Consider the following 15,145-nt stretch of genomic DNA (forward strand, 5'->3'; position numbering starts at 1 on the left):
CGGGAGAGGTATGCACGAGGCACGGAATCTGAAATGTTATCCGCCCCTGTCAAAAGAAATGACACACCTACTTATTTAACTAATTTCTAAGTAAAGTCAAGTTGTCTAATATTAGAAAACTACAATGGATGCCAAGTTTCCCGTGAGTCTGTTCATCAAATTGTTAAATTATGTGAAAAAATGAATGACCAATAACAATATTGTTATATCTTACAGCATGTGTTCTGACTTCCTTTGTGAGCTTTATATCCTCCTGTTATTAGTGGCTTAGTTTGTCAATCAGTGCTGCTGTCAATGATACAGACTTATTTTTTCATGACCCAAGTACATACAAGTCAATGAGCTTTTTAATTTGTACATTCAATGCTTTAAATAGCATTAGAATACAAAGGAAAAAAATGGTTTTTTAATCAAAGATTAGCATAAACACTGGACTTTTCAAATGGCTGTCCTGGCCATATGATGCAATTTTAACAAAATCGTTTTCATACAGTTTCTAACTTCTGCACAGACAAAGAACAAAAAATTATATAACAAAAAAAAAATGAATGAATGTCATCATTAGAAATAAATGGCAGTTCTGTGGCTCATCACCATCCCCCCAATCACATCCCTGCCTCTTTTTTTTCTCTAAGCTTAAACAAGCCAACATTACTGCCCTTCAGTCTCTGGTAAGGACAGCAGTGCTCTAGAGGAGAGTCTGTGGGGAAGAGCCTGTTGTTGAGGCTGAATGGGTTCAGCGTCACAGTGTTCTATGAGGGAGGAGGGAGGCAGCAGGTGACCATACCCGGTCCCTGCTCTGGGAGGATCCAGGGGCGGAAAGAAATACCTAAAGCAACGATAAAAACAAGAAAACAAAAACAAAAAAATAGGGGAGGAGACAAAGATGACAAATACACAGACAGGGCAAAGACATGACACAAAGACAGGGCACATAAAAAAAGGAAATAGAAATAAGAAATTAAAAGGAGAAAGGATGCATTTTGCGATCTGGAGGATTTATTGTCTTTAAGGCGTGTCATTCAAAGAGGTGAACTCGCTGGCAAACAACATGCTGAAATCACAACAAAGTTTAAGTTGTGAGCAACACAACCGTGCAGCCAAAATGAAAACCTCAACCCGCTAACCACCCAAATATTCAGCTATAGGGACGTGACATACGCATGTTGAAATCATTACCACAAAGGGGGCAAATGGTAGCTGCTGTAGAAGAAGAGACATTAGTAATGTGCAGTAGGATGCTGGTATATCTTGGGAGAGGTCAGCTGCCGCAGGGGAGGGGCAAAGGGAGCTCTCTTGCCAATCCTGCATGCAACAAGCAATACAATATGACATTATTTCAACAAACCCCCACATCACACAGTTATGTCAACCAGAAAGCAACTGCATAACAAAACATAATTTGGTGAAGTGAATCGTTGTGTAACACAGAACGTGGTACAGTACACAGATGTAATGTTACTCACGTTAAGAGTTCAGTCAAACACATTAGGAAAATGGTAAATAAGGTGGGTTTTGTTAAGTCACACGTTGTTAAACATAATTACAGCCACATACAAACTTTGAGAAAACCTCAGGCACAATTTGGCACAACCGTTTGAAAATGTGATATAGAATTATCACATTTACTAATCTGTAATCCAAATTTTAAAGCAGGCCTTCGTAGCAACCGCTGCGGCTACTAGTGACGACTATCAGATAATGGTAAATTCTTAAACATGATGGTGACAACTGAAAGTCCACAATAATGGCCTTTACACAGAAATTTCGAGCCAGTTTGCAATCAAAAGTCTGCTTATCATTCGTCACCATAAACTATTGGTCATACAAGACAGTGAGGCTGCATCAACAAAAGCCTGAGTGTATTGACTTAGAGACATTGTGCATTTTACTGCGTCCGTGTTATTTTTAAATGAAGAATGTGTCATCTTGTTTTTTCAAACGTCAGTCACACTTGTTAATGTCAGTGGCTGTATTCATGCCCACACTGTATGTGAGTATATATACACACTCTTTTCTACTGTTATTACAGCTGGTTAATAAAGATTGATTCAAGCCATCCTTCTGCTCAGCAAAGAGTTTGGCCATATTTGCTTGACGATACATTCAAATGTACAGAAAAATTGAAAAGTAACATTAGGAGAAAGATTGTTGAGAATATGAATGAGCTTCAATAGTAATGTTGACACTGGATGATAAAGTGTTGTAGATTAAATCTAATCAAATTTTTTTCCATATTCACAAAAAGCTGTTTTCTAACTGCTGTATTTTCTGACATAATATATTCCAACATAAGTAGCACTCAAATTAATAGTCATATATCGAAAAAATGTATATAAACAGCTTTATTTTACTTTTTATACCAAGAAAATGGTGAGCCCTAAATCACTCTTAACACATGCATCCATACATATCAAGAGGTTTAAAATAAAAAAACACCAACACACACACCGGGCTCCACAGGCTCGATGCCCTCGACGTGTACGCCGGAAGCCAAGCTCTTTGCATGAGGGCAGCGTTGGGTCAGTTTGGGCCAAGGGGTTTGTCAGTGAGCAGCTGCAGTCCCAGTCAGTGTGAGGCATAGTGAGTTGTCAGTTCTGACTAGCTCGGGTCGGGTTGGTCCTGGGTGAGTGGCGTCAAGACGCACCACACCGCCTACCTTCCAGCAGCCATCCCGTTCAGTGCACTCGGTGGGGTCTGAACGGAGGAGCCTACCACGGTGCTCATGGCTGTGGGCTGACCGGAGGAGCTGGTGAGCGGGCTGCCGTCTCCCTTCAGAATGCCCGTGCACTTCCAGTTGTCCATGTAGTTAGCTGCAGAGAGACACAGGAGGTAAAAGTCAACGCTCACGCCGCTTGTGACGTGTCATTTCTTATAGGCGCAAACAAAGGGGAAGAGCTGATGGGCCAATTAAGACTCTGATTCTGACTTTGACTCTCTGGCTGATTACCGTAGCTGTAACCCACATCTCAAATCTTGATCTATAGACTTGATTAAAACCGTATATTCAGGTATTTCCTCCCAAACCTTTCCAGAGGCGCACACAGCCATCGTCCCCAGAGGAGGCCAGCAGGGTGCTGGTGATGTTCCAGCTCACGCGCCACACCTGGGAGTTGTGGTTGTCAAACTGAGCCATAATCTGCACCTCAAACTTCGTGGGTCCTGTAGAGGTGCTATCCTTCCTGTCAGGTGGAGCCGAGATAAAGAAAATCAGTTTTCATTGTGTTGGATTCTGATGAATTCTCTCACATGTAAAATGCAGGATTTCAGAGAATCTCTATGTATGACTACTTCACGTGACAACTTTGACAATAAACAGAAAAAAGAAACCTGAATCAGTCACCTCATGGGAACAAGCTTAAAGATTCTGACATCTTTTGTGGCGATGGCAAGGACGTGGAAAGATCTTCCCAAGTTTGGAGCAAATGCAATGTCATGGACTGCATCGGTGACGGTCATCAGTGTCTCTGCTTTAGCATATTTCCTTTTTGACATTGGTAAACAAAAAATACATTTATTAAAAACTTACAAATACAACAAGATGTTTTTTTATGGTATATACAACACTACACGAGCACCTACCTTGTATTTTCATTGTATTCATAGATCTGAACTTTTCCACCATACGATACGTTGCTGTCGTCGCTTCCCACTGCAAACATTGGCGGGTGGGCACGAGAACTGGGTGGTTGGGAGAAAATAATCTACAGTTTCACACTGACAGATTCTCAAAATCCACTATCATTATTTATAATATATCTTGTGTATTATACCATCATAAAGATTAACTGCAACTAGTGTTTTCACTAACATGAGAGTATGTTGATAATAACTTTTAATGTCTGTCTCTTAATTTAAATCCTTCAGCAAAACTACATTTTGCTTCCTAGAACTTATGTTTATCCCGACATAAGACGCGTCTCATGAACATTTCGAACACTGAACTGTCACAGCACCGTTGACACAAATGTGAAACGCATGTTCTAACCTGGAGGGATTCCAAGAGATGCAGCTGCAGCTGAGCTTGCAGGAGATCTCGTGCTGCAGGGACCACTGACTCAGGTTCATCACGTCGGGGGCCTCGTAGATCCTCACCACTCCGTCCGCAGAGCAGGTGGTCAACATCAGGCCCATGTGTTTCGGGGCGAACTTCACATCAGTCACTGAAGTTCTACTGTCCACTAGTGTGGTTCTCTTTATCTAGAAACAGAGCAATGTGAAGCACCTGGGTCAGATTTTGCATGAAACAACATTTTTTTGGAGAGGTTCGTGGGGGATCACTGTCATCACTCCAAAACGCTGCAGGAGCGTCTCTGTCTGTGATTTAGATAGAATGTCTACTAACCCAGTGGCTCAGTCCTCTCTGTTTGTCGTTGGACTCCCCGACAATCTCCTCCCAGACAGCCGCCGTTCTGTCGAAGGAGCAGGAAGCGAGAACCTGCCCGAATTCTGGATGAGCCCAGGTGACCCTCCACACTGACCCGCTGTGTGTCTGAGGAGAAGAGGGGGAAAAGGACATTCCGTCAAATCACTCCCACTCGAAAAACTTGTCTGTGGAGATTCCCATTCATCCAGGTCACAGTTATCCACGTGGGTGAGAGGGAAAAATCATGCAATTGTAAACTTGCTGTTATGCACACACTGGCTGATGACATATCATTCTAGCAGAAAAGCAGCAGCAGGTGGTTTACCTTCCAACTGGCCGTGCAGTGCCACTCTCCATTTTCACTTTTGTCCCAAACCTGAGAGAAACAACATCAATATATCAAGAAATGTTTCAATAACCTATGTGTGTACATGATCATCCATTAACATACGACACTCAATTACACCCCTGAGATGTGGTGAGATCTCGAACTAGAGTAGTACTACGCAGGTGGACTACTACATGTATTTTGCTGCTAGGAGTAACTCTGGAAAGATCCCGTTAAAACATCCCTACAGCTAGCTTGTAGCTTGTATGCTACAGGCACCGATTGCTAGCAAACAAGCTAAATGCAATAAGGCAAAACCGCCTTTAAGAGTGAGAATTAGCCGCACATTTAACATAAAAACAATTCAAAGTTACGTCTGTCAACAACTGCTGGAAAATAACAGTCGGTAAATGCACAGGTGAGCTAAGGGCGCTGCTACAGTGGCTAGTGTTGCAACAAGCTAGCCGACACAAGCTAACCCTAACGTACAGCAAGCTAGCCGACACAAGCTAACGCTAACGTTAGCATGAGTGATGCAGCCCAACGTAAACTCACCTTGACACTCTGGTCACTGGAGCACGTCGCCATTCTGCGGCCGTGGAAATCATAAGACACGTCGTGGATCAGATCCTTGTGATCCGCCGCGATGCTACGCGCGACGAACATGATCACAGCCGCACGGTGCTAGCTAACACTAGCTAGACCAGTTAGCCCTCCGGCGGGCCTGTCATGCGTCTGTTTGAGTGTGTGTGTGTTTGGCGGGTCCTCGCAGTCGAGTGTCTGCACCGATGTTGACCACCAGGGGGCGCATCACACCAACTGTGAGCTCGTATTTTAAGATTTATTTTTATAATAACGTTTGATTAGAAACGTGTCAAATAAAACCCGAACAAAAAACACGTATGAACAAACAATGCACACATGCCATGCTAAAAAAAAATAGTTAGAAAGTAGCATCGTTGCGTTACATTTGATATATGGGTTGCCAGGTTTGGTAGAATATGTCCACTGCATATTCTACTGACTATCACATTATAATATAAAAAGTATATTCATATAGCACCTTTCAGAAGTAGCTTCACGAAGTGCTTTCACAAAAACATACAAATCGTAGACGATTAAAATCAGCATTCCAACAATAACACGGTTTTCAGGTCACTTATATGTATAAAAAAAAGATATAAAAAGACGTTTTAACAATTAAACACTTATAGATGACGTGAATGAGGACGGAAATGTGTGAGACATTTATTTTGTATTTTAAGCCAATGTAACTGTTATTCTAATGTTGTATTGTATAATTTTTTTTTAAAAATTATACATTTTTTAATTTTTAAAATAATTTTCGTTGGTTTCTAATGGCTAGCTGTAACAAGTCAAATACTTACTGTACCTTGTTGGTATGGGCGAATTAATGTAATTTTAAAACGAAACAAAAACGTCCACACAACAGTAAGTGAGTGAGCGGAACTAGTTTTGTGTGGTACGTCGAGATGAACACACAACTGGCAACCCGCGGTCAGTCAGTCGGTCTGTCGGTCGGTCAGGGTGCACGCAGCGCAGCGCGGCGCAGCAGCAGCAGCAGACTTCCCGCAGGGATCTCCAGGATTAAACACACACACACACACACACAGCCGCTTATATGGTTGACAGACGGGAGTAGGAACTTGGCGAAAACACTCCGCGGGAAGAAGACGAAAGAAAAGTGTGTGTGTGTGTGTGTGTGTCGGGACTGAACTCCTCCAGCGACACGATGGAGCGAGAGTTCGAGGACATCGACTCGTCCGGGAGGTGGCAGAACCTGTACAACGTAAGTGCCCCGGACAGTGGGCCTCTCTCGGGTTTCTATGACGATCCGCCGCCGCCGACTTACTCGAGCTAGCTAAGTTGGGTGAGCTAGCCCAACTTGGCTAGCTCGAGCTAGCCCCCCCCCCCCCCCCCCCCCCCCCCCCCCCCCCCCCCCCCCCCCCCCCCCCCCCCGTCCCCCGGTGGGACCGCGCTTGTCGGTGTGTTGGTCACCAACGAGCCGTCGAGTTACGGACCATGTAGCACCTGGTGCAAACGGTCAAGGTGGCGGTGGAAACCGAGCGAAGGCGACCGGGGCAGGAGGGGGGCAGGGGGGGGGGGGGGCAGCGGCGGCGGTCCGCGCTAGTAAGCCGCTGACTTCCGTAGCTGCAGAGCCCGTCGGGAGGAAGCGTGCGGCGGCTCCGTCGTGCTCGTCCCTCGGTGACGCCACCACACGTCAGCCGCAGTTTCTGAGAATCGTCGAGCACTTCTGGAGAAAAGTGCGCGTGCGCGCGCCCGCGTGTGTTTCAAATGTTTCTGTTCCTGTTGAGCTGTGACTGTGATGAGCCCGTACAACTCGGATCATATCGTGCATCGATCAGGTTCAACGTCTGATCCCCAACACAACCTTACACGAGTGGGATTTGTGTCCTCTCTTCTTTTCTTTCTTTGTTTTTTGTATAATGAGTAAAACAGATTCTGTTCATCTGTCACCTCACAAGAACGAGATAACAAAGTTATTGTCCAACATCTTTGGCCGCACCCAAATACACACTATGATAATACGCTGTGATAAAAACCAGCAGCCACGCGTGACAACAAGATGCAAAGGCTTGTATGAAAGTATGAAAGGCCTCTTATGTGTGTGTGGTAGCTGGACGAGTGTCGTCAGTTTGAATTTATTGGCCTTCATATCTGCCATGCAGAAGGTGTTGTCATATATATAGATATATCACATGTATGCACCAGTCTGTTAACACGTGTCTCTTTGATGTTGCTGACTTGACGGGGACGCTGCTCATCGTCTCTTTCTTGTTTCCTTCCGACAGGAGATCCGTAACCAAGCCAGCGAATATCCTTACAAAGTGGCAAAACTTCCAGCGAATCGGAATTTGAACCGCTACCGAGACGTCAGCCCATGTGAGCGTCACGGCGAAGAAGGTCCTTAATGGCAGTTTGCATTATTGTGAGCGATGTCTCATTTTTTCTCTTTCTGTCTCGCCCGGTTCCAGACGACCACAGTCGAGTGAAGCTAGAGAACTCTGAGAATGACTACATCAACGCCAGTTTGGTTATGATGGAAGAAGCCCAAAGAGCTTACATCCTTTCTCAGGTACGGTGGCGATGTAAATGGCACCGTCTGTGTGAGTGTGCAGTACGTTGAAGAAGATTGTGCAGGATGACATTTTAATGTTCTGTGAGCTTTGATAATAACTGGAATCATTTTCTTTCTTTTGCGACTCCAGGGCCCTTTGAGGAATACCTGTGGTCACTTCTGGCTGATGGTTTGGGAGCAGTGTTGCAAAGCTGTGATCATGCTCAACAGAGTCATTGAAAAGGAATCTGTGAGTACACGTTGGCACCTGCTTATAATCTAATTGGTGTTATTGTTTCTATGCAAAGAGTGATATTTTTCAAAAGAAGCTTCTTTTCCCTGGTCGTCAGTTTCCATACAACACATAGGTTGTAAGGAGGATATGAATGGTGGTGATCATCATTCATATCCATACAACCTAGGTTTTTATGATTACATTCTTAACTACAGTACACAATTGTGAACAAGACTGACATGAAGTTCTTATAGATCTATAGCCTCCTAAATTGCTATCAAAGTTCACCAGATTGATGGATTTAACTTTGAAATATTAAATCCCTCTTCCAGGGAGAGGGTCTGACTTCCACCCGCCACAGTGTCTCAAAATCCTATGGGAAACACTGTATTTATTAATTCCAGATCAAATGAAATGTATGATTAAAATTGAGTGTATGAACACAAATCCATCCACCTCATTTTAACCATTTCAAAATTTGCTACTTTATTGTTAAAGTTGCAGCTACGATGAACCATCCCACACCTCCCTCTACTTCTGCGATGTGATGTTCGTCCCATCACTCAACACACAACATCATGTACTTTACAGTAGTTATTTGTCCAATATGGTGCTGTTGCTACAGTATGAGAAACAAAACGTTTGTCCGTTCCATTCTGCTCTCATTTTGTTGAATTCGACTAAAGCAGTTAATCGATTTGTAATCGACTACTAAATTAATCGCAGACTATTTTTGATAATCGATTAATCGGTTCAAGTAGTTTTTATGGGGGGAAAAAGGCAAAATTCTCTGATTTCAGCTTCTTAAATTTATGAATTTATTTGCTCCTCTGTGACAGTAAACTGAATATCTTTGGTGTGTGGACAAAACAAAACCCAAAACGACCCAAACCCTTTTGTGTGATCACCAGGGTTGAGCTTAATGTTTTTTAATGCTTTGGAGGGTTGGCAGTTTCCAAGTTTTGATACTGTTGAAAAGTCTCCCAATTTTTATCGCCGTACTATCATCTGATTAAAAATCCCATTTTAAGGAGCCGCCAATTGGTGCTATAGTGTTTCCCACCACAAAGTGGCTTCCATGGTTCAACTGCACTAGATTACAATTTGAGATACATTTTTCTTGTATGAAAGGTACTATAGTTTATTTTTACTGTCACACAATGACAAAAATGTAGCAGCTGGTATAGTTTAGTGGGTTACACCACTGACAGAAGGTCGGGGTTCGATTCCCAGTCAGGAATCCAATGTGGGCCCTTAGGCTACCTGCCTACCTCTGATATGAGTGAAAAAAAACATATGATTGTATGTAGTTTTAGACAAAAGCGTCAGCAACAGTAATGTAATGTAAAATGTGATGCATATTACGGTTTTATTATTAACAACACCAGAAATGGAATATCAATATCTGTTAACCACGAATACAAAGCTTGAGGGCAAATACCAAATACTCGCCAGCTGTTTTTTCTAAGTCTCCCTTATGAGGAGAAGCTGTAACGTGATGATCACTTCTATTTATAAATATATAGATTTACATTAGTTTGTATATATTGAGCAATTTTTTTCATGACTGTAATGAAACAGACACCATTGCTTTTTTCTAATACCCCAGAATTCTGTATTAGCCTTTCAGGGCAGAGGAAATGACTTATGGATTGTGGAAACAAGCTGCCAATGACTCTGTGGTATAATAATACAGTAGTACTTACTATACAGTAATGACCGAGCGGATAAGTAACATAATAAGATGTGTTGTTTCACACACAGCACATTCCTTTACACACACAGTGATATTCTGTATTAATAATGAGTAATACATTAAATCCAAAGCCGCTGACTGGCAATGCTTTAGTCATCACACACGCTTCATGTGGCGGCTTACAATCAAGACTTGAGTCAATTGATTCTGTCTCAACAGGAGAAGTGTGCACAGTACTGGCCCACCACCGAGGAGCTACAGATGTCTTTCACTGACACGGGGTTCGTCATCAGGCTACTCTCAGAGGAGGACCGGTCCTATTACACAATCCGATTGCTCGAACTGCAAAACACAAAGGTGAGGACTCAATATTCTAAACTTTTTTTAAAGATCTGACTCTACTTTCAGGGAAATTGGCAGCCCTTTTTCTAAAATAAGATATTTTCATTGCTCCAGTTACAGCTGCAGGCTCTGAACATTACTTAACTTGTCCTCCAGCATCTCAGTCGAAAATGTGCAGAGATGATAAATGATTTCATGGTTCGCGTGTGTGAGGCGTTTTCCAAGTGACAAATCACCCCCGGTCGTACGGAACTCTCCAATGCGACTCTGCAATCACAGCCAGCGTCATATCTTTTCTGCCACAGACGGGGGAGTCGAGGGAGATCTACCACTTTCACTACACCACATGGCCTGACTTTGGCGTCCCAGAATCCCCCGCATCCTTCCTCAACTTCCTCTTCAAGGTCCGGGAGTCCGGCTCGCTGAGTCCGGAGCACGGGCCCTCCGTGGTGCACTGCAGCGCTGGAATTGGACGCTCAGGGACCTTCGCCTTGGTGGACACCTGCCTGGTCCTGGTAAGAATCGAGGAGGGCTAATAAAGGCAACGTTAAAGGGAAATGTTTTCAAACTTATAGAGTTAAAAACATTCCTCAAGAGGTTTAAGTTTTGGCAGGAGAGTAAGATGAGGAGCTTACTCCTACGTCGTGATTGCAGCATAGGGAGAAGTCGTGGCATGTTGGTGTTACGCTTAGATTCATAAAGCATTTTACAATGATTTACTCAATGAAGCAGAAATGATGGCTGAAAACTCTGAAATGAGGCTTTTTTCTACTTATGTCCAATGAATGACTCATAATTTCCTGGATAGAATGATAATACTTTGCAAGTTTGTAGTTTCTCATGTCTTGATAAATGTTACAATTGGAAAGATATGGAAATATTGGGAGCAGCTGCAACAGTTTTCTTTCCATTTTTATATTCCCCTCCACTCAAAAAAGAGTTTTCTTCTGTTTCTGTCCTCTAAAATGTCTAAACACTTTTTTTTTAAAATTATTTTTATATACTTTAAAACGTGACTGGAGGGGAACTTTAGACTTGTCTGGTGTATTAAGTGAAAGCCTATTGTCGGTCGTGTCTCCAACATGTTGATGTCATGTGCAGATGGACAGGTGTAAGAGTCCGTCCTCGGTGGATATACAGAAGGTGCTTCTGGACATGAGGGAATACCGCATGGGCCTGATCCAGACCCCCGACCAGCTCCGTTTCTCCTACATGGCCGTCATCGAGGGAGGCAGGCTCATCCTGACGGACAGCTCGGCCCTACAGGTGCAGTAGCTCGGTCGCGAGGCTGGGGGAGTCGCACTGTTCTCCTAATATGTTTCAGGCTCATGTTTGGGGCTGTTATGAGATTATTTACACGTTGCAGGCGCGAATGGTCGAGATAAGATTTTCTAAGTATCTCATTGTGTAATGTCTTTTTGACAGCCCTCGCTTCTAGACTAACTGTGGGATGGTTATGACGGTGGATTTTGCTGCAGAACTATTGTATTTTATGCTTTAGTTTACTTCCTCTGTCCTAACTGCACGTGAGGCAGTTGTCACAGTAATTAAGTTATTTTCCTGCAGGGAGTTTTTCTTAGAAAAGGCCCTTGAGCCTTAAACGTCCAAAATAGACCAGGTCAAGTACAACTACTGGGAATCTCGAGCGTCAGCTGACGTCAAGTTTGAACTGTGCGCCAGCCAGTCGCCTTAAATGTTATGTTATACACATAAGCTTTGGTCTAATCTCTGTCCTCATCTGCATCTGGTTGCACAATTGTAATGAATTTAATGACTCTTAATGTCCTACACAGCCAGTGCAACAGTGTGACAGAATAACCACCGTTTGTTTTATTATTAACACTTGAGCTTTTCCTTATTGTCACATGTTAAAATGCTCCAGTCAACTGCCTGAAACACGTTCCAATACAACGGGGGTTTTTTTGATCAAGGACTTTTTATTAATGTGTTGGAAAGAGTAAAGATCTCATCTCATCTCATCTCATCTTCAACCGCTTATCCAGGGTCGGGTCACGGGGGCAGCCGCTTCAGTAGGGGACCCCAAACTTCCCTTTCCCGGGCCACATTAAGCAGCTTTGACTGGGGGATCCCGAGGCGTAAAGAGTAAAGATATCTACTTAAAATGTGTAAATAATAAGTAGAATTTGGTCAAAAGGGTCCAAAATATTTGTCTTTGCATGTCACCGTCAACAGAGGAAGTGTTGCCTTTCTCTCTGTGATGTTGTGTCTTTGTCCCCCTGTTGCAGAACGAGGAGAGACTGCTGCCCACATCTGCCCCCTCCTTGGAGTCGGAGCTGCCTCCTCCGCCGCCTCCACCCAGACCTCACCTCAACGACAGCAGGCCCAACGGCCAGCCAGCACCCTGTGTGGAGCCGCAGGCCGCCTCAGTGGACCACCAGCTGGAGACGGAGCCTGACGGCCATGACCACGACGTGGCAGAACACTCTGGGCAGTAAGTAACGCCGCTGTGGACTGTTAGAGAAATTAGATGCAGTAGTTGCTTCTGACAACTCAGTGTGTACAATCCTGCTGTCCAAGCACAGTTTAAAACCTTCATACCTTTATTTGACTCTTTTTTTAGAGTCAGAAAGCGACACCGCGAGGACCGGATTGCCAGCACTGCACAGAAGGTCCAGCAGATGAAACAGAGACTGACGGACTCGGAGAGGAAGCGAGACAAGTGGCTGTACTGGAGGCCCATCCTGCTCAACGTCGGCGCCGGGGCGGCTTTGGCCGTCGGCCTGCTGGTCTGCTGGATGTACTCCCAGTGAGGAACACTCTGGGTCACTTAGAACTGACTCTTATTTTGCACCTGTACCCGCGGTTGGGTACTTCTCCGAGCAGATTTAGATGATAAAGTTGTGCATAACTGAGGGTATTTATTTCTTTTGAGGTCAAAATGCAGGAGCGCTAGATCAAACGAGTGTGCGTATATTTTTTATGTAACATCTTAACAAAAATGGTAACATCTCAGGATCTCGGTGCCAGCACGATGATTTAATTTTTTTGTTTTTCCTTTCCTTCTTGTCACTGTTAATGAATGTACTGTATCATAGCAAATGGCTTTGAAAGAAAACCTTCTAAAGGTGCAGTCAAAAAAAAAAGACAAAAAAATACTCTGACAGGTTTATTTTTGCATTCTTTATTTGTAATGGTCAAATGTGTGATGATGATGATGATGATGATTATGATGATGATGATCCGTGGACATGTTTTAACATTTTTGCATTTCAAAATGACCTGTGTTGACCTGCCGTAGATGTGTGTGAAGAGCTGGGTTGTTTTTTTTGATTTCCTGTAATGAAATTCACATTTCATGCCTGCGTTTAAAAGGTTCACCAGAGCACCACTTGTTCTTCCATTTTACATTTAGCAGGGAACCCCAATATGTTTCATTGCTCTGCTAGAATGTTAAACCTTTTCATCTTCACAGCTTAATTGTGAGTATTCACCCACTGGATGGGTTTCGTGTGTGTTCAGGTTATCCCACTTTAGTAAACCAAAGCAGTCCGTTTTTATTAAAATACCAGCCAGGCAAGCTGTTCACTTGTACTCCCTTTATGTGGAACGTGTTTTCTGTTGGATCTCTTGACATGACTGACGCCTAATGGCATTGCGAAAATGATACTAGTCATTGTGTTTCACGTGGCTTTTTAAAATTTGAACCCATAGTATCACCAAATTGTTTTTTGCAATTGACTGGGACCAATGTAAAGCTAGGATTGTGCAATTTAGAAGTTGGAGCAGAGCACCTATAATTGAAGTCTTAAAGTTAGGAGAGAGTGACGGCAAACACGTCTTCACCCGTTTTTTTTGGCAGGTTTTGAGATGAGCTTTTAATGTGCCTTGAAGTGAGTGAGAAGGAAAAAGAAAATGGGTGCTCAAAGGTTTCCCAGCATGATCAGTACAGAAAAAAAAATGTGAGCTGTCGTTTGCCACATAACGTGGACACTTTTCATTGACCTGTTTTGCAGCAATCAGAGGTGCGAGACGATAATTTGCATCAGGAATTGATTGCACGCCAGGTGTGAAAGTTGCGTGTACTGACTGCTGAGGTGACGTGATGTTTGTTTAATTTAACACAGAAAAGATCCGTTTGACCATAACATTCCATTTATTCTTGGTTTTTTTTTTTCCACATGAGATTTCAGGGGGAGTTTTGTACAATGCTGAGCTGCAGTGAGAACATGACAGATGGTGTTTTGAAGAAAAAAAAAGAAAACTCAAATGAAATACAGATTAAAATAAAAACATTCATCTTTTTTTAACCAAAGCATGCCTGTTTGCTTGTGTTTTTGTATTTTTTTCCTTAAATCTTATGTCAGTAAATGCAGTTGCACAGTGTCCACCCACAGCCCCTCTCCCCCGTCCCGCGATAATTACATTCTGACCATGAGCTAAATCAATGCAGTCAGACTGGAGGTCTCTCACCATGGATTCCAGGAATTGATTCAATATTTCTAGAAGAGGCCTTGCTCATATTGACTACTTTAGACATTTTGTTTTTTTCACTTGTCTGTGGGATGGTACTGGTGCATGAGGAGGAAGAAATACTGGGATTTGTTTTAATAAACTTAATGTAAATGAATATATTACAAAAAACATTATGTATATAATATTTGGCAATGATGAGGTTATTGATAAAAATCCTGTTTTTTGTTGTCTAGAATTACATCTAATTGAATATTTAATTAGGTGTAAAAAAGAAATCTACGTAAATGGATTTGGATCTGAGATGATCATGCAAGGATCTCCGTAATCTTTGAGCAGCCTCACAAGAATAATATAAGTATAATGTTTTTTAAAATTTATTTATTTATTTATTTTTATTTATTACTTTTCTGAGTACTGCCGATAGCATACGTCATATATAAATTATGTTTTAATGAAAAAAATATATATATATATCTTAACGTTTCTTAAGTTGATTTGTCATTTTAAAAACTACTAGTTATTACTCTTGCAGGCCTTTTGATACAAACTACAGATTGGACTACAAAGGGGTCCTGTAGGTGTTGCCGCCATGGTTGTCGCAGACGACAAATACAGCAGCCACTACAACGCCTGAATAAAAAGGG

At 42.7% G+C, this 15,145-nt stretch overlaps 2 protein-coding genes across 3 annotated transcripts; one reads left to right on the top strand and one right to left on the bottom strand.

The window, feature by feature from the left end:
- Window positions 1-329: 329 nt before the first annotated feature.
- seh1l (SEH1-like (S. cerevisiae)) lies at window positions 330-6,195 on the bottom strand. Of its 2 annotated transcripts, none has more exons than XM_035626373.2 (9): window positions 5,250-6,195; window positions 4,692-4,742; window positions 4,346-4,492; window positions 3,989-4,200; window positions 3,583-3,681; window positions 3,344-3,484; window positions 3,028-3,182; window positions 2,660-2,813; window positions 330-829 (listed from the first exon to the last, which is right to left on the bottom strand). In XM_035626373.2, exons 1-9 carry the CDS (start codon window positions 5,358-5,360, stop codon window positions 652-654), a joined length of 1,248 nt encoding a protein of 415 aa, XP_035482266.1. In that variant the 5' UTR covers window positions 5,361-6,195; the 3' UTR covers window positions 330-651. The 2 variants fall into 2 exon arrangements, with proteins under 2 accessions (XP_035482266.1, XP_035482273.1); XM_035626380.2 differs by lacking the exon at window positions 330-829 and adding an exon at window positions 978-1,305.
- Window positions 6,196-6,243: 48 nt separating this feature from the next.
- ptpn2a (protein tyrosine phosphatase non-receptor type 2a) lies at window positions 6,244-14,340 on the top strand. The gene is made up of 9 exons (XM_035626360.2): window positions 6,244-6,504; window positions 7,529-7,619; window positions 7,712-7,812; window positions 7,946-8,044; window positions 9,945-10,082; window positions 10,373-10,582; window positions 11,169-11,333; window positions 12,314-12,519; window positions 12,649-14,340. The coding sequence occupies exons 1-9, from the start codon at window positions 6,448-6,450 to the stop codon at window positions 12,836-12,838; spliced, it is 1,257 nt and encodes a 418-aa protein (XP_035482253.1). The 5' UTR covers window positions 6,244-6,447; the 3' UTR covers window positions 12,839-14,340.
- Window positions 14,341-15,145: the final 805 nt, after the last annotated feature.

Source organism: Scophthalmus maximus, chromosome 1 (genome assembly GCF_022379125.1).
Source record: "Scophthalmus maximus strain ysfricsl-2021 chromosome 1, ASM2237912v1, whole genome shotgun sequence".
In the NCBI taxonomy this organism is placed as follows: domain Eukaryota; kingdom Metazoa; phylum Chordata; class Actinopteri; order Pleuronectiformes; family Scophthalmidae; genus Scophthalmus; species Scophthalmus maximus.